The 18,201-nt window shown below is 36.1% G+C and overlaps 2 protein-coding genes across 3 annotated transcripts; one reads left to right on the plus strand and one right to left on the minus strand.

The window, feature by feature from the left end:
* Positions 1 to 964: 964 nt before the first annotated feature.
* Positions 965 to 6,185, plus strand: nox1 (NADPH oxidase 1). The gene is made up of 13 exons (XM_073854365.1): positions 965 to 1,120; positions 1,232 to 1,327; positions 1,606 to 1,716; positions 1,811 to 1,895; positions 2,678 to 2,829; positions 3,152 to 3,329; positions 3,422 to 3,552; positions 3,633 to 3,725; positions 3,806 to 4,047; positions 4,130 to 4,292; positions 4,400 to 4,550; positions 5,436 to 5,556; positions 5,819 to 6,185. The coding sequence occupies exons 1-13, from the start codon at positions 1,076 to 1,078 to the stop codon at positions 5,943 to 5,945; spliced, it is 1,695 nt and encodes a 564-aa protein (XP_073710466.1). The 5' UTR covers positions 965 to 1,075; the 3' UTR covers positions 5,946 to 6,185.
* Positions 6,186 to 6,338: 153 nt separating this feature from the next.
* cstf2 (cleavage stimulation factor, 3' pre-RNA, subunit 2) lies at positions 6,339 to 16,915 on the minus strand. 2 transcript variants are annotated; one of them, XM_055177874.2, is made up of 15 exons: positions 16,744 to 16,915; positions 16,286 to 16,364; positions 13,475 to 13,644; positions 13,160 to 13,296; positions 12,909 to 13,028; positions 12,621 to 12,743; positions 12,151 to 12,253; positions 11,998 to 12,060; positions 10,237 to 10,296; positions 9,422 to 9,560; positions 8,467 to 8,624; positions 8,258 to 8,382; positions 8,136 to 8,174; positions 6,735 to 6,861; positions 6,339 to 6,553 (listed from the first exon to the last, which is right to left on the minus strand). In XM_055177874.2, exons 1-14 carry the CDS (start codon positions 16,823 to 16,825, stop codon positions 6,739 to 6,741), a joined length of 1,521 nt encoding a protein of 506 aa, XP_055033849.2. In that variant the 5' UTR covers positions 16,826 to 16,915; the 3' UTR covers positions 6,339 to 6,553; positions 6,735 to 6,738. The 2 variants fall into 2 exon arrangements, with proteins under 2 accessions (XP_055033849.2, XP_055033850.2); XM_055177875.2 differs by lacking the exon at positions 10,237 to 10,296 and having other exon boundaries at positions 16,744 to 16,912.
* Between the last annotated feature and the right edge of the window lie 1,286 nt (positions 16,916 to 18,201).

Genomic DNA, 18,201 nt, shown 5'->3' on the forward strand with positions numbered 1-18,201 from the left:
ATTTTAATATAATTAGGTATTAAATAAATTTTAATGTGCAATATAAATGAATACACAGTATGATTCTATGCTTTAGAATGTAGTGAAGTAATTTTTTTCCCAAGACAAAGCACAGATGCATGGAAAATGTAACTAATGTAACAAAGTATTGTCCACCTCTGCTATCAAGTCCAACTAAATTCAATTAAAGCTGATAATAGTCAGTTTTACTGGCATTTTCGCAGCAGCCGCTATGAAAACCAGCCATTTTGTTGAACGTTTGCCACTCAACAGGGCGAATTTTGGCGTGGTCACGTGGAAAAGTGACGCCAATGCATACCCTCTACACTGAAGATAAAGGTATACTAATAATTATTGTAGTATTTTGTTATATTAACTATAGTCAATTGACTAACTGTAGTAAAAACTATAGTATACTTTAATATTTACTATACCAAGGGTCAAAAACACTATAAGGAACGTTGCTATAGTATGCTAGAATATTTTTTCATGAGGGTTGTAGGCTATTATATAAAGATTTGTTTTTATTATTAAAATGCGAAAAATAAAACAATTTGTACCTGAATTAAGAAGTATTAACGTGTTACATTTTAAAACATAGAAACCATAAAATAATGGGGAATTACAAAATAAAGGGGAAATGTATTTAATTTTGAATGCATTGTGAAATTCAAGACATCTTAGTGGTCGTAATGGTTCTTATGCTAAAGTTTTAAGCTGTCCAATTGCTTCGTTTACCTATTAATTATGGCGTAAAATGTGACCTATCATAACATAGACATGTCATCCATTCATATATATCAAAGACTCACCTGTGTGAGGTATAAGATGATTTGTTGACAAACCCTTTTAAAATGGCCACGCCCAATGTTTCCCGTCAATCTTTATTTTACACACTAACACTATTCAAATATTTCCTCTTGGGAATTTCTGTAAATTCACCTGCTTCCTGGTAAATTGTAATTGTAGAGGGCGTGGACATATCGGTAGGCGTGGTCACAAATAAGACAGGTTAGTAATAATAGAGCTGAAGAAGCTCGTTCTCATAGTGAAACAGAGAGTGCTATGCGTTAACATGGGCAACTGGATCATCAATCATGGATTAAGCGCTTTTATCGTGGTATGTAAAAAATTATATTTAATTTTCCTCAGAAAAACACTCAAGAATGAGAATTACAAATGCATTTGCTAATAATTAATCGACACGTTATTGATCTGCCTGAATTTATAGGTGGTGTGGATGGGCATCAACATCTTTTTGTTTGTGCGCTTCTACTTGTTTTATGATGAGGGAGAACAATTTGAATACACTCGTGAACTTTTAGGGGTAAGTTATGAAAATAGTATACTATGCAATTTACTATAGTAAACTGTACTACTGTAGTATTTCATAGTAATTATACTATATAGTATCTTATAACTACTATATTTTACTAGTTTCAAAATCATACTATCTAGAAATGTAATATAGTATCTGGTGAATTTTGTCTTATTAGAAAGATATTTTAAGATCATAAAAATAAAAAAGAGGTTTAAGGATTATAAAGAAAAATATAATAAAGTTACTAAATGTATTTAAAATAAATATAATATTTTTATTGTCAGTCTGCATTGCCCTGGGCCAGAGCACCTGCTGCTGTCCTCAACTTTAACTGCATGCTTATTCTGCTGCCAGTATGCCGCAACCTGCTATCTCTCCTCCGAGGCTCTTTCATGGTGGGTTACTATGTACTTTTTCTAAGACCTTGACCTTTTGATTCTAAAAATCTCAAGACCTTTTGTAGATGTTTAATGAATGTACATTTTTCAGTGCTGTGGACGGTCAATGAGGAAACAGCTGGACAAAAATCTGACTTTCCACAAATTGGTGGCATACATGATTGCCCTGATGACAGGTATAAAACATTTAATGTTTGTCATTCTTTGATACCTATCAGGAAATTGTCGTTGATATCCTGGATTAGGTTAAATTACAGCTATGAGTTACATGATTCATGAAAGGGATTACATGTAACTATTAAGAACATTGCCCAATGGCATTTTTTCCATGCTATGATGCGATATAATACATATAGATTACAATAGATAGATACAGTGGCCCTAAAGGCAAATGGAAATTTTATTACAACAAAAAAGGTTTGGGTTTAAATTATAAAAAAATAGTAATGCTTATCAAAAGTAAGAAAATATGTGTTTGGTGAGTGCAGTAGCTCTCAAACTAATGTATAAAATCAGAGTTTAATGTTAAGGTTGCGTGTATTTTGTGAACGTGAGCGTCTCTTTTATCATAAACGGTTTTGACATGTGTACAGCAGGCACTTATTTGAACAAAACACGTGATGCACATGGTTCACATGATGTAACAAACACATATTTTGAATACACAAGCAACACACGACACGCCGAACACATATTTTGAATTTGCGCCCCTCGGATGAGCAGTCACAAGGTGCCACTGCTACATTGTATCATTTAATGTTATGTTAAACCCAGATTTCAAATGTCATGAATTTTCTTTGGGGGGCCACAAAGGGATCCACCCTACACAAAAGGGGGCGCATTTCAAAAAGTTTAACCACCACTGGGTTAGTTGGAGACATTTTGAGATAACAGAATCAGCAAGCATTATTACAATAGTAAAGTGATTGTGACCTTTTAAAATCTTTCTTTCCCTCAGCGGTTCATACTATTGCTCATTTGCTTAATGTGGAGTGGTACAGCAACAGTTTAGCAGGTTTATATGGACCTGTAGCAGGGAATCTCTCCATGCTTGAGGACTCTGATGAACTGAATACCACCTACCTGAATCCCATTCGGTCCACTTCTATAGTGAGTCGATGTCTTCAATTTTCAAGTTTTATATAATTAATTCTATTCAAATTGTTTTGATATGTATACACTGTAAAAAATGTCTGTAGAAATTACAGTATTAATGGGTATTACTGGCAGCTGGCTGCCAGTAACTTACTGTAGATTTTAAATTTATGTTATTTAATGGCAACATTTTTTTGAAAGTTAAATGAACATGAAACAGTTTTTGTCTTTATCTTCTACAGTATGTTACTGGCAACCAGCTGCAAAATTACAGCAAATTTTTTAGAGTGTACTGTATTAGTGTGCTGTGCCGTAACATACTTTATTTGTACCCCAGACTCCAACTATCTTCGTATTCACCACTATTGCGGGTCTCACGGGAGTCATCATAACTCTTGCCCTCATTCTCATTATCACTTCATCTATGGAAGTCATCCGCAGAAGCTATTATGAGGTCTTTTGGTACACACACCACCTCTTCATAGTGTTCTTCGCTGGCTTAGTTTTTCATGGTGCCGGGTAAGGTCCATTTTCTGGTTGAGCCCAATTTTATGTGTGTATATATAACTGTGGATTGCCAAGACTAAGTATTAAATTTTCCTTATATCCGGTCGCATTGTCCGAAGTCAGCAAGAGACAGACCCACCTCACAATCATTCCTACTGCGAAGATCAACCAGAGAAGTGGGGGAAAATTCCCGAATGTCCAATTCCCCAGTTTGCAGGAGGGTTTCCTCAGGTGGGTGTTCATAACTTGTTTAAAAGTAATTTATTAGATTCACTTCAAACTATTACTTATTTTACTAAATCCTGTTTTAGACCTGGATGTATGTGATTGGACCAATGATCATCTATCTTTGTGAACGGATACTACGTTTCATCCGCTACATGCAGCCTGTCAGTTATAGAAAGGTATATTGTCAGGAAACCCAATGAGTGTGTTCAGTAAAAACAACTCATGTGCTTTAACAAACTTTATTTTTGCATTCTAGATTGTAATTCGCCCATCACGAGTGTTGGAACTACAGTTGGTGAAGCCTGGTTTTAAGATGGAGGTAGGCCAATACGTCTTTCTGAACTGTCCAGACATCTCCCAGCTGGAGTGGCACCCGTTCACCATGACATCAGCCCCAGAAGAAGACTTCTTTAGTGTGCACATCCGATTAGCTGGAGACTGGACAGAAAAACTCATCAAGATGGTTGAAAATCTACCGGAGGGTGCGCAAGGACCTAAGTATGTAGTCTTTGCTATTCTAATAATAATGTTTGGACCCACAATACTAATAAAAATAACACACATTTTACTCTTGCTTTAGGATTAGTGTGGATGGTCCATTTGGAACGGCCAGTGAGGATGTATTTCAATATGAAGTCAGCATGTTAGTGGGAGCTGGGATTGGAATTACCCCATTCGCGTCTATTCTCAAATCCATCTGGTACAAGTTTAAAGACTCCAACCCCAATTTGCGAACCAAGAGGGTAAGAAACAATATTGAGGCTAGCTGCCCAAACAGACTACAACGCCTTTAATTGTTTACGTGATTATCATAAAGGTCGGCTTCATGCACATGACTTCTGCGTTTTAGATTTACTTCTACTGGTTGTGTAGAGACGCGCACGCCTTCGAGTGGTTCGCAGATCTTCTTCAGATCCTAGAGAAGGAAATGGAAGAGAGGGGAATGAAGGATTTCCTCACGTATAAGCTCTACCTAACGGGCTGGGACCAGAGCCACGTAAGTACCGTTTGACCTTATTGAAATGCAACTTAAAGGGACATTCCACTTTTTTAAAATAATAGTCATTTTCCAGCTCCCCTAGAGTTAACATTTGATTTTTACCGTTTTGGAATCCATTCATCTGATCTCCGGGTCTGGCGCTACCACTTTTTGCATAGCTTAGCACAATCCATTGAATCTGATTAGACCATTAGCATTGCGCTAAAAAAATGACCAAAGAGTTTCAATATTTTTCCTATTTAAAACTTGACTTTAATGTAGTTACATCGTGTACTAAGACCGAAAGAAAATAAAAAATTGCGATTTTCTAGGCAGATATGACTAGAAACTATACTCTCATTCTGGTGTAATAATCAAGTACTTTGCTGCTGTAACATGACTGCAAGAGGCGCAATGATATCACGCAGCAGCCGAAAATAGTCCCCTTAGAAACTTTCAATGGCAGAGGACTATTTTTGGGCAGTGCGTTATATCACTACGCCTGCTGCTGCCATGTTACAGCAGCAAAGTCCTTGATTATTACGCCAGTTTGAGAGTATAGTTCCTAGCCATATCTGCCTAGAAAATCGCAACTTTTAATTTTCTGTCGTTCTTAGTACACGATGTAACTACAGAAGAGTCAAGTTTTAAATAAGAAAAACATCGAAACTCTCCGGTTATTTTTTTAGCACAATGCTAATGGTCCAATCAGACTCAATGGATTGTGCTAAGCCATGCTAAAAGTGGTACTGCCAGACCCGGAGATCAACTGAATGCATCCCACAACAGAAAAAATCAAATGTTTGACTCTAGGGGAGCTGGAAAATGAGCATATTTAAAATGCCCCTTTAATCTAAATTGAACAATAATTGATGTTTATATGTTGCATCTCTGTGTTTACACACAGATCACGTAATGGTGCACTTTGATAAGGACACGGATGTCATCACGGGTCTAAAGCAGAAGACTCACTATGGCCGACCAAACTGGGATAAGGAATTTGAGCAAGTTCGGAAAGATAACCCCTCGTCAGTAACTCCTAATTATTAACTACTACTCGTGACAGTATAAGAAGCTCAGTGGTAGAGCAGTGTGTTAGCAGCACGTAAGGTTATTATGGGTTGGAAACACATATACTCATTGCAAAATGCATTTAAATGTAAAGAGCCTCCGAAGGTTAAGGCATTTAAGGTGTGGTTACATTAGTCAGTCAGACACAAATCAGGGCACATTCCTGCCAGGGGTAGAGTTATTATCCCAACACTAAGGTTTTATTGTAAATATCTACAGGTCAGTGGTTGGAACGTTCTTGTGTGGCCCAGAAGCCTTGGCTAAAGTCTTGGAGAAGAAATGTGTCAAATATTCAGAAGTGGATCCACGAAGGACTAAGTTTTATTTCAACAAAGAAAACTTTTGAAAGAAACTGGATTTTAGGACCACTGCACTTTGGATGGTTTGCCACGTTGTTCCTGACTATGAGTTCCTGGTTAGAAATGAATCACCAGTGTTCAAGGAAATGGCAACTAACCTGAAAAAATGGTCTATAAATGCCTCCTTTGTGCTGAAGTCTGCTAACAAAATGTACCTGGCACGAGGTTAAGGAATTTTACTATCTTACAAAAATGTTGTTTATTTTATTGTTTATACAGCTAACCTGTTCTGTTACAAACATGATTGCAAACCTTACACTTGCCACATCGAACCAAAACCATTGCGTGTTATGTTTTTCCAAATGTTTCACACATTCCTGCACTTATGTATTATCAAGTTTTTTTATTCTTTTTTAATTATGGAAAAAAAATAATGTCCATTTGTTTATTTCAAAATCAACTGTATTTATTGTTTGTTTTGCATTAAACCATGTACCACTGCTATTCAGATACAACTGTTTTTACTTCACATAAGAAAATACCACTATAAAAACAAAACATGACAACAACAACAAAAGTTACAGCTGTGGAGGTTCAGCAGACCGATCCAGACCTGGCCAGGTGACGGTTGTTGGTTTGGTTGTGTGCAATATTCCTGTAATCGTACAGAGCCGACATATAGTCAGATTCCTTGCATTTTTTCTTGGTAATGAAATCAACAAATCAATTGTCTTAATCTGTTATGTAAGTAAACCACATTCTACTTTTATTAACCAAGCCTGCAATTATTACAATAAACTGCTTTATTATGTTTGGCGAATAAACAAAAGACTCACGTTCTCACGGCGCGCCCGCTGTCTTCTGAATCTGCTCTTTCAGTATGAGAATGCTCTGCCTCTGTTCTGGTGGCAGCATGGCGATCTGTTCTGGGGTCAGCTGCAGGACCTGCATGATCAAGGCAGCCTGGGAATGTGGAAACACAACATACGGATTAGCATCTACAACACATAATGATTAGCAAGACAATACATTCATATCACCAACCTTAGATAAAGGTATTGGAGCATAACAATAACGATGCAATAATGCAAAAATGCATGTAGTGCTGAGAGTCATGTTTTGTGTTGCTATGATGCAATTTTGTAAAAAACAAAACACCTATGTGCGAGTAATGATGATATCACTGTCACTTTTCACGTTTCAGTAAAAGTCACGCCAAGACTCGCCCACCACCACCATAACCTTCCACACAATATTGTATGTGTATATATATATGAAGAGTTTTGTTCCAAAACGCAATAAATACATTTAGACTAATTTCAGTAAAAACGAGTTTTCTATACCAAGAAAGTTACAAGATGAAAACCACTATTTTCTGTTACAAACTTTCACATAGCATCTTCAGGTTATAAAAACATACAATAAAAATTAAAATGCATAATTTGATTTTCAAAGATTTATTATAAAAACTGATTTTTTTCTCAAAATGCTATAAATCGATTGAATGAATATATAAATGTGAATTCATATTTGCCATGTTATACCAATTTAGTTGACTAGTGGTATACACCGATTAAAAAAAATAAACATTAATGGCAATAATCAAAACACTTTGTCATATTAAGAACACTGTCATTGCTGCGGTTATAGTGACGTCGTCGCTTAATATTTTTCACAGCGAATAGCTGTAAAATGTTTCGGTCCTGCTCGATTTTCGTTGGGTTTGCATAAAATAATGGAAAGTTTTTCATAAGATCCCCTGGGGTCAATGTGTTAGCATGAGAGAAGCTTGATGCTGTCGGGAGAACAAGCAACCGGCATTTTTCCGTCTCCTGAGTGCCTCTCACGTAAATTATTAGATGTTGCTTACGTTTCTTTCCCACCAAGTATTATTTTGTTTTTGTTTGTTTGTTGATCACGACGTACAAGAGGAGGAAAACTAGGATTCTGTGTGTATTGCGTGCCGCCATTTTTTACAATGTGTGGAATGGTGTGCTGTGATTGGTTGAGCGGATTTATTGCACTCTGCAGAAATGGAGGAGTGGCGTTTTTTGCGTTTTGGGAAAAAAGATGACAGAATAACACGGCAGATATTGGATTTTGCATGTAATTAAGAATTTACTTTTAAATACTGACCTGATACAATACTGATTTTGACAGTAACTCTTTTTTTTAAATGGCCTTTTTCACGTTTTGGAACCAAACTCTTAATTTATATACATAACATTTGCATTCACCTTCTCATGATCTTGTGATGACACATCAGCAGGAGGACCCTGTAACAAAAAGTAAATGGGATTAACATGAGCAAACATTTGAATTACTGTAATTTTTATTTTTTTTAAGCTTTTTATCTTACTGGTCTTGCTGGGGGAGGTGCGCTTTGTCCCATGCCGTGGGGGGGAGGACCCTGCATTCCACCCGCCACAGGAACCCTCTGACCTGATATCGGACCTCGAGCATCAACTGCCCGTGGATCACGACCTTAAGAATAATTTTTTTTCTAATTAAAAATCTGTGTCTGGTTGCTTCATACAAGACAGTTAAATTAAGGATAAAGGTCACGACCTCTTGCCTCCATTGGTGGGCCACGCTGTTCCATCATAGGGCCTCTAGGATCTCCCATCATTGGTCCTCCTCTCATATCATGAGGTCCACGCATGTCTGGGGGTGCCATGTGCATAGGGGGGCCCTGGTGTTGTGGAGGGCCTCCAATGTAACCACGCCTATAAATGGACAACCTCTAAACCATCAATCAATGCAAAAAGCAAACTAAGGGAATTTACATTAGGGCAAAACTTTTATTACAAATATATCAACTAATGAGAGTAATGTAAGTATGTTAAAGAAATACTCCATTTTTATAAAAAAAATCCTGGTAATTTACTCACCCCCATGTGATCCATTCCAGGAAAACATTCCAGGATTTTTCTTCATATAATGGACCTCAACAGTTTACAGTCTCAATGCAGCTTCAAATGACTCAAACCGAGGCATAAGGGTCTTATCTAGAGAAACGATCGTCATTTTCGCCACAAAAATAAAAAATAATTAAACAATAAACTGACACAAAGACATGGATTAGTATTATTCCACATACAACAACGTCGGAACGATTCTCTTTCTCCACACTTGGAAACACTGAAGCGGTAGTTTCGCATACGTCATGCATGACCTTTCAACGTGATTACGTAATACAAAAGGTCATGCTGGTGCTTTACAAGGCAAGTGCAAGGAGATAAGTTGTGGTTTAAAAGTACGTTTTCTTTTTTTGCAAAACGATTGTTATGTTAGATAAGACCCTTATGACTTGGTTGGGATTGTTTAGAGCCCTTTAAAACTGCATTGAAACTGTAAACTGTTGAGGTCCACTAACTTCCATTATAATCCTGGAATGTTTTCCTCTAAAAAATTCTTCTTGACTCCACAAAGAAAGACATGAACATCTTGGATGACATGGTGGTGAATAAATTATCAGGACTTTTTGATGCAATATTTCTTTAAGGAAAGTGGGATGTTTTACCCTGGTTCCACCACTTCCCCACCGACCATTGAACCTCCCCGTGGATCATTTGGACCATCACCAAGGAGGCCTCTTGGTGGGATGCCTGGAGGGCCTGGTGGAGCCCCTCGCATTGGGGCACGTGGGTCTACTATAGGCACTGTGCACAAAAAAAGAGCATATGAAAAGGATCATGAAAACTAAAAGAAAATGTCACAGTGCATTAAGACAAACATTTCACACATGGGCTCGTCTTTTGTACGCATTCTTTTTGAATAAGGTGTATTGTTAACCACTTATTTTCAGGTATGTAACAACAATTCCTTGACCCTCAATGGAAATGAGACTGAAACTGGAATTTTCCACTTTGTAAACAAAAGGATATTGTTTCATGACAGCGATAACTGCAAAAAGCTTTCAACAACAAAGCTCTTTACTGTTCGGATCTATTCTGTGACACTGACACATCTCAACAGGTAACAAGACTTGTGTTTGTGTTTTGGATGCTTTACAGAATATGTTTAAAACAGAAATTAGGAATGCAGACACAACTGTGCAAGGTAGGTTTCAACAAACATGTGTAAGATCGATCTAGCTATTCACTACTTCCTGCAGCTTTAATGCTTTTCTTTTACTACCCTACATGTCTGTGGCATTTCGAAATCCCTCTCTAACACGGGCAGGTGTTGGACATTATTCACTGTCAAAAACAACATATTCATGCTGCTGTCAAACTGTTCTGCAATGCTCAAAAAAACGTGCGTAGGGTTAAAGCAATCAGCAGGCAACAGTGTTGACAGCTCTGATCCGAGGAGACCAGAGTACACCTGTGATACCTGGAGACCGCTCGATAGCAGCCTGCCCAGCTGCTCCTACAGGAGAGTCCTGAAGGTTTCCTGGGACAGCATTGAGTGAAAGAAAGAGAGAGAACTGAGACGGTGCACAGCAGCACTTACTGATGTTGCCCAGGGACAGTTCTTAAACAGGGACTCTTATGGTGATGTTAATGGACATGGGTAAAGAATAGTGGTTAACCTATACATTTTTTCTGCAAGATCCTAATAATAACATACAGAGAAGGTGGTTCATATAATACTAGAATTTAAAGGTGAAGTGTGTCAAACTCCAAGCCTAACATACAGACAATGATAATAAGCCAGATTTTCCATAAAACAGCTAAATCTGCTACAATGCTCTGTTTGAGAATCACAAGCAGATAAACACAGCAACATAGGCAAACAATTTGCATAAGATTAGGTTGTGAATCCCACCAATGAAAACTGTTTGTCACTAATTTTTTAATTAAGCATCGTTGAAACTACGCTATTACATAGCAGCGTATTCTGCAATTGCATACTTCACCTTTAAAGACAGCAGAATATTAAAAAACTGAAAATGTAAAGCTTGTCAGTAACTTGTGGAATTGGAGAGTAAGCATTGACATCTCTTATTATCTTGAAATAATCACCCTGGTTATAACATCGGTCTATCACCAGTTCAGAAGACAAGTACATGAAAATAAATTTGCAAATCATTTAAAGCCAGCTAGTGCTAGTTTTGCAGATTAGTTAACCAATGCTGCTCCCTTGTGGAGAGTTTTGGAATTGCAGTAATAATAATAATAATAATAATAATAATAATAATAATAATAATAAACATTATTAATTATTATTCAATAAATATTATTTATTATTATTATTATTAGTATTAACAACATTAACATTATTAATATGAATATTAACGATAAGCATGATAATAATAATAATAATAATAAATATTTTAATGTAAATATTATTAATTATTATTAAATAAATATTTATTTATTTTTATTATTATTATTATGGTTATGATTATGGTTAGTCATTAAAACTAATTATAATAATGTTAATAATAATAAAAGATAATAATAATAATAATAATAATAATAATACATATTTTAATGTAAATATTATTAATTATTATCAAATAAATATGTATTTATTATTATTATTATTATTATTAATAACTAACCATAATCATAATAATACTAACAATAATACTAATACTAATACTACTACTACTAATAATAATAATAATTAGTATTATTTACTATTATTAATTGTTATTGGTATGTATTATTGTTATTATTATTAGTAATAATAATAATAATAATAATAATTATTATTATTATTATTGTTGTTAAAACATACCAATAACAATTAATAATAATAATTATTGTTATTATTATTATTATTATTATTGTTGTTGTTGTTATTATATCAATATTAATTAATAAGTCTAAATAATAATAATATAATAATAATAATAATAATAATAATAATAATAATATTCTTATTATTATTATTATTATTATTAAGTAGAAAGGAATCATGCAGTTTAAAAAAAGTCATGAAAAAAAGTAATGCATGAAAGTCACAGGTATTCGTTATTTTAAAGGTCACGTTTTTTCCTGATACCACTTTTCAAACTTTAGTTAGTGTGTAATGTTGCACTGTAAACACAATCAAAGCTTCAAAAACACAGGAAGAACGGGACCTTTAAAACAAATGCATTAACCAAGTCAACATAATCCTGCTTTATCTGCCTAAAGTATGTACCTGGTCCCCTATCCATGGGTACAGGACCTCCTGGTGGGATTCCTATTTGAGCTTGCATCCCACCTGTAGAGATAGGACCAGAGGAAAACAGCTATGGCTTTGAACACAAATACACTTTCACAGAAGACAACGTGTGTGGACAACCGAGCTTACCAGCTGGTCCCATTGGTCCCTGTCCTGGCATTGGTCCGGGTACTCCGCCGCCCATCTGTGGAGGCTGCATCATTTGAGGGGCTCCGTTCACATGCATGCCTGGCTGTGAATCACATGAGAGATAATTCATTAGCACAGTGGACAATGAAAAAGGCTCCACAGTGAACCGTCCATGAACCGGCATAACAAGCATCTGTCCACAGCAAGAGGCATGTGCACAAAAAAAGGACTTTTAGCTTATCACAAAAAAACTAGTTCACATGCACATTAATGATAGACTTATGTTTACAGATGATATAGCAATTTTTCTTAGGTTCTAACCAAACTAAAGGCATACAGGCACAATGAGGTTTTCACCTAAGCCCATGATACAACAACACTTTATAAACCATTCAGATGACTTTAAACATGCATGATGGTAAATGTCAGTACCCTCAAAGACATCACAATGAATTAATGTCAATGCTCACCATTGGTTGGGGCTGAGAGACAGGGGCAGTGGGCTGAGGAAGGGGCTGGTTAGTAACAGGCACTGCACCCGGCTGAGAATTTGGGTTTATGGGCTGAACCACAGCTGGACGATGAAGCATTTTCTGGGAAAACAGTATCATTTAAATACCTTAGATAAAAAGACATAGACAAACAGACCCTAAATATACAAGTTCATTAAGCAGCCCCCATTCTGTTCCGTCTATGTAATCAGACACTTAACCTCCATTCTTCAAGTGCTTTTCGTCAGCTGAATTTAATGATCTTACCAGCGCAATTTCAGGGTCCACAATCCTCATTACAACCTGAGCCTGCAGCAAGGCAAAGGCTAGCTGAGGATTCTGCAACAGCATATTTCTGGCTTCCTGTGGACTGTTTTGCACACAAAGCTGTTCGAGAAAATAAAACAGAACAATAAATTAAACTGTTTTAGATGCTGTTTTCAATTAAGATTTTAAACCCAATTGCTCTGAACAACACAATCACTAACTAACAAAAGTCTATTGAAGATTTTTTTCACCTTCATCTGTTTCATTAGCTCAAACATCTGCTCAGGGGGCAGGCTGGCCACAGCTCTACTGATCGACTCTGGGGCTTCTTCTGGTATGCAGCCATCTCCATATGGGGACTCAATAATTGGAGCACCAGTGCCCAAACCTGTGGAAATGAGCGTGTGTTTCTTACAATATGTCTTGAGTCATTGCTTAAAATGTAAAAAGATTAGACATAAGAATAAATTCGTATTGCTCTCTCAAGTTGCTTTGGATAAAAGCATCTTGAATTTCAACAAGGCACAAGGATGATCACTTATGATTTTTATTCACTTTAAACTTACTTTTGAGCTCTTCTTTATTCTTTTCACTGGCTGCATTGTCAACACGGAGGGCTCTTCCACTGAATTCTCTGCCGTTCAAGTTGCGCATGGCACTAAGTGCGGTCTCTTGATCCTGGTACTCACAGAAGCCATAACCTTTTGGTTTACCTGTTTCCCTGTCATACACCAACCTGCATAAAGAGGGGTTTACACAAGCATGTAAACAAAGTCCTTTAAAAGTCTGCCCAATGTTATTTGGAAAGGGGAAAATAAATCAAGTCAACAATACTTAAAGGAACAGTATGTAAGAAATGTATATCAATTAATCATAAAATGGCCCTGATATGCCACTAGACATTAAGAAATAATTTTCATTTCAAATACTTATAACACTGACAACAGTGGTATGGCCAGGATATTGTCATTTAAAAAGTTGCAGCCCACAACTGATGTTTATGTTGTCATGTTGTGTATTGGCCACCAGCTGTGTGATTGCAGTACCAGTTTTAGCCACAATCCTAAATACTGTTCCTTTAACATATTGGCAACTAAACCAGGCACAAACTGTGCAATTCATCCCCACTATTTGTCCATCTAATGATGCATGCACACCAACAGTGTCTTTTTCAGTAAGGTTATTAGGCGTTCCTAATTAAAGGATTAGTCCATTTTCCTAAAAAAAAAATCAGATAATTTACTCACCACCATGTCATCCAAAATGTTAATGTCTTTCTTTGTTCAGTCAAGAAGAAGTTGTGTTTTGTGAGGAGAAAATTCCAGGATTTTTCTCATTTTAATGGACCCCAACACTTAACAGTTTTAATGCAGTTTAAAATTGCAGTTTCAAAGGACTATAAACGATCCCATATGGGGCATAAGGATCTTATCTAGCGACACGACTGTCATTTTTGGCAAGTAAAATAAGAAATATGCACTTTTAAACAACAACTTCTCAAAAGGTCGCGTGTTACATATTTGAAACGCACATTTGCGGCCCATTTTAAACAATAAACTGACTGACACAAAGACATTAATTAGTATCATTCGAGATACAACAACGTCAGAACGGTCCTTTTTCTCCACACTGGGGTGTAGTTTCGATACGCCATCTTTTACCTCTTGATGTGATGACGTATTACGTGAGGTCGTGCTGGCTTGAACAGCCGGAGGAAGATGAGATGTTATGGTTTAAAAGTGCATATTATTTATTTTTCTTGCCAAAAATGACAATCGTTTCGCTAGACCCTTATGCTTTGTTTGAGATCGTTTAGAGTCCTTTGAAACTGCAATTTTAAACTGCATTAAAACTAATAAGTGTTGGGGTCCATTGAAGTCCATTAAAATGAGAAAAATCCTGGAATGTTTTTCTCAAAAAACATAATTTCTTCTCGACTGAACAAAGAAAAACATTAACATTTTGGATGACATGGTGGTGAGTAAATTATCTGGATTTTTTTATTAAGAAAATGGACTAATCCTTTAAAGAGTAACTAAACCCTTAACCAACTTTTTTTAGTTAATGATCTGTAAGAATGATGCTTTATTAGTGCTGTTCATTGATTTTTAGTAAGTTTTTTGACATTTGGATATAAAGTGTTTCAATACTACAATATATGGTGTAAAAACGTCTGAGTGCTGCCCTCTTCAGGTTGAACGGTGGCTACTGCAGTTGAATTTTCCTATTGGATGTTGGGTCCAAAAAGTAACTCGTGACGTAAGCAGGTTCAAGCTCACCACGCCCTTGTTACGATCTCACCACATGCTTGGTACGAGCTTAGTTCGTCCCCTCTATCTCCGTTGGGATCTGCCCACTTTTCTTGCATTTTTCAAATATTGCCAGTGGGTGGAGTCAGGCTCTGACCAGGGGTTTAGTTACGCTTTAACTAAATAATGAGATGGATGACGTGAGCCACACTGCTTCACCCAGAAAGGTAAACCTTTGCATAACACTGCCGTAGTCGCTGGCAGTTGGGTGCAGCTTTAGACGAATTTGGGGGTTCAGAAAAGTTTTCTCTTCTCTTGGTATTGGGCAACATTATCACAAGTGTGATGTTCATTGGCAGCCAATCAAATGCCTTTACAATGAATTTAGCAGCAAAGTTGAGGCAATGTCAGACATTGTCCAAATGTATAGCTGCTGCTAGGATGATGGGCAAACCAATTAGATGATGCACAGATAGCAATAGACTCCGGGGCTGATCCGCTCTGAAGTGTGCAGCTCCGCTTTACCTCTGGTGTGGATCTGCTCCAGAGTCTATTTTGCTGCGATCTGGGTAAGACTTGAGAGATTTAAGGGTTATGTTTAGGGGTATGACAAAATTATTGGCACACTGCCTAAAACAGTGAAAGTCAACAGAAGTGATTTTGCTCTTCACCATTTAATTCTTTGTGCATACATGCAGACACCAGAAAATGACAGACTGAACAACTAGGAGGAAAATATTACAGTAAACAACAATTTGGCATGGTCTCACACAGTCTGGCATGGCTTGGCTTTTACATATTACACTTCATATTACTACACTATATATGTATATATATATACTATACCATACAGTCTCACAAGCACAGCCATACAAAACCAAAACATTGTAGTTTACATAAGGCTTAAATAACGACAGAGATGTATTGCTTTTTGGATGAACCATGAACCAGTTCTGTGAAGCTTTATACAATATGGCAGAATTATTAGTTAATATCAGAAACAAACGTTTATAAAATGTATAAAATGAATGGTCTACAGCTCTATATAATAAACGTTTGGGCTGCTCTGTATGAAAGTTCAAAAGAATCTGCATGAACACAGTAACGTTATGGTGTTTATCCTCATACCTAAAACTGACGACAAGTCCAACCTCTGAGAAGATGTCTTTCAACTGCTCCTCTGTGGCCTCATATGGGATGTTTCCCACTGTTAGTAAAAAATAAATAAATAAAAAAATAAGAAACAACACCTAACATTTCACACGATGATCAACCACTTACTGCAAGATATTCACAATTTTAAACACCGTTGCAATCCATCCATAGACCAAATAAGGACATCACATGTGTCTTTTCTAATAGTTAATTATGAATGAAATCTTTTTCACATGCGTATTAAACCAACTGATTATTGTGCATAAGTGGGAAAAGTTTGTTTTGCAAACCATATGGCTGTTTAAAAAACAAGAACCAGTTAGATAGTTTGGTGGACAGTACCTGCAGGTAAGTGATGTTAGCTTAGCAGCTAATGATAAACAGAATAACATATATAAAACATCCAACTAAACAAATGTATTAATCCATACCGAAAACTGAACGGAGAGAGCGATCCACAGCGGGATCTCTGGCAGCTGCAGCTGCAGCGGCCGCGGCTGCTAAACTCGCCATAACTTTAATAATCCAGTCACAGCAAACACGACAAAAGCATCAGCGCAGAGATCGCAGTGAATGGAGACACCGGGAGTAAAAAAACAAAGTGGTGAAAATTGTGTTGATCTTTCAAAATAAGAGTCTCTAGCAACAGGACAAAATACGAGTCCCATCAACCGTAAACTCATGTGGTCCTAAACCAGTGTGATTTTTTCTCACATGGCCCTGAACACCAAACTAAAAGTTTATCCGAATTTATAAAATACTCTGCTTTATACGATGATGCAACATACTATGTTACCAGGTTACAACTTTAATTTGTAGATTTTAATTTAAAAAATGTCAGACATATTTTCGTGGTTGACAAGTAAACACATTGTTACGTTTTGAGATAGCTTTATGCTGTGAATCAGGGGTCACCAACGTGTATTATTTATTAATTACATATTTTTTTATATTAGCTTGGCTTGGTTTACGTATGTTAAAATTTTAAACAATACTAAAACATATAAACAAGTCAAATAAAATAAAACATACAAGTAAAACTAAAAGTTTTAAGTAGACTATATCAAAAAGTAGCCCTCCAGATTGTTTTATCCATTGTGGTAGCCCTTGCTCATAAAAAGGTTGGAGACCCCTGCGTGTGAATCATCCTTAGCCTATCATTTAAATGAAATGTGACATGAATAAATATCTATAAGGGTATTTACTATTTTTATTTTTAATATTTTATTTAATTATTCATATATTTATTATTACTTCATGCACAGTAACAAACATGATGTCAACTTGCACGGTTTTCATTTTTGCAGGTGGTGGTCAGTGCTTAATTTATTTTATTTGTTAGATTACTTTAATATAAAAATTAACGAATAATAAATGTAATTAAATTAATATATTAATGTGATTATTTAATGCATTGTTTTAAAACTAGGGCTGTTAAAAAAAATTAATCACGATTAATTACATATAAAATAAAGTTTGTGTTTGCATAATATATGTGTGTGTTTACTGTGTGTTTATACAGTTTATATTACTGTATGTATATATACACACATTCAATGTATGAATTTAAGAAATGTTATATAGGTATATTTTTAAATACAAACATTAAAGTGTGTCTGTGTGTGTGTGTGTGTGTGTGTGTGTGTGTGTGTGTGTGTGTGTGTGTGTGTGTGTGTGTGTGTGTGTGTGTGTGTGTGTGTGTGTGTGTGTGTGTGTGTGTGTGTGTGTGTGTGTGTGTGTGTGTGTGTGTGTATAATTACACACGGTACAAACACATAAATTATGCAAAAAACTTTTTTTGTAAGCCATTAATCGCAATTCATCTATTGACAGCCCTATTAAAAACCTAATGTTGAGCACCCTGACTGGTTTGCTGTACAACAACTTTT

The sequence above is a fragment of the Misgurnus anguillicaudatus genome, chromosome 16 (assembly GCF_027580225.2).
Source record: "Misgurnus anguillicaudatus chromosome 16, ASM2758022v2, whole genome shotgun sequence".
NCBI lineage: Eukaryota > Metazoa > Chordata > Actinopteri > Cypriniformes > Cobitidae > Misgurnus > Misgurnus anguillicaudatus.

What these genes read in the sequence shown, in the direction of transcription:
- nox1 (XM_073854365.1), top strand. Translation starts at nt 1,076, where the DNA reads ATGGGCAACTGGATCATCAATCATGGATTAAGCGCTTTTATCGTG. An exon ending in TTGCAGGAGGGTTTCCTCAG is followed by an intron (nt 3,553 to 3,632) that starts GTGGGTGTTCAT and finishes ATCCTGTTTTAG; the next exon opens with ACCTGGATGTATGTGATTGG. An exon ending in CTGGGACCAGAGCCACGTAA is followed by an intron (nt 4,551 to 5,435) that starts GTACCGTTTGAC and finishes GTTTACACACAG; the next exon opens with ATCACGTAATGGTGCACTTT.
- cstf2 (XM_055177874.2), bottom strand. Translation starts at nt 16,825, where the DNA reads ATGGCGAGTTTAGCAGCCGCGGCCGCTGCAGCTGCAGCTGCCAGAGAT. An exon ending in TCTCTCAGCCCCAACCAATG is followed by an intron (nt 12,254 to 12,620) that starts GTGAGCATTGAC and finishes TGTGATTCACAG; the next exon opens with CCAGGCATGCATGTGAACGG. An exon ending in GGGGAAGTGGTGGAACCAGG is followed by an intron (nt 8,625 to 9,421) that starts GTAAAACATCCC and finishes GTCCATTTATAG; the next exon opens with GCGTGGTTACATTGGAGGCC.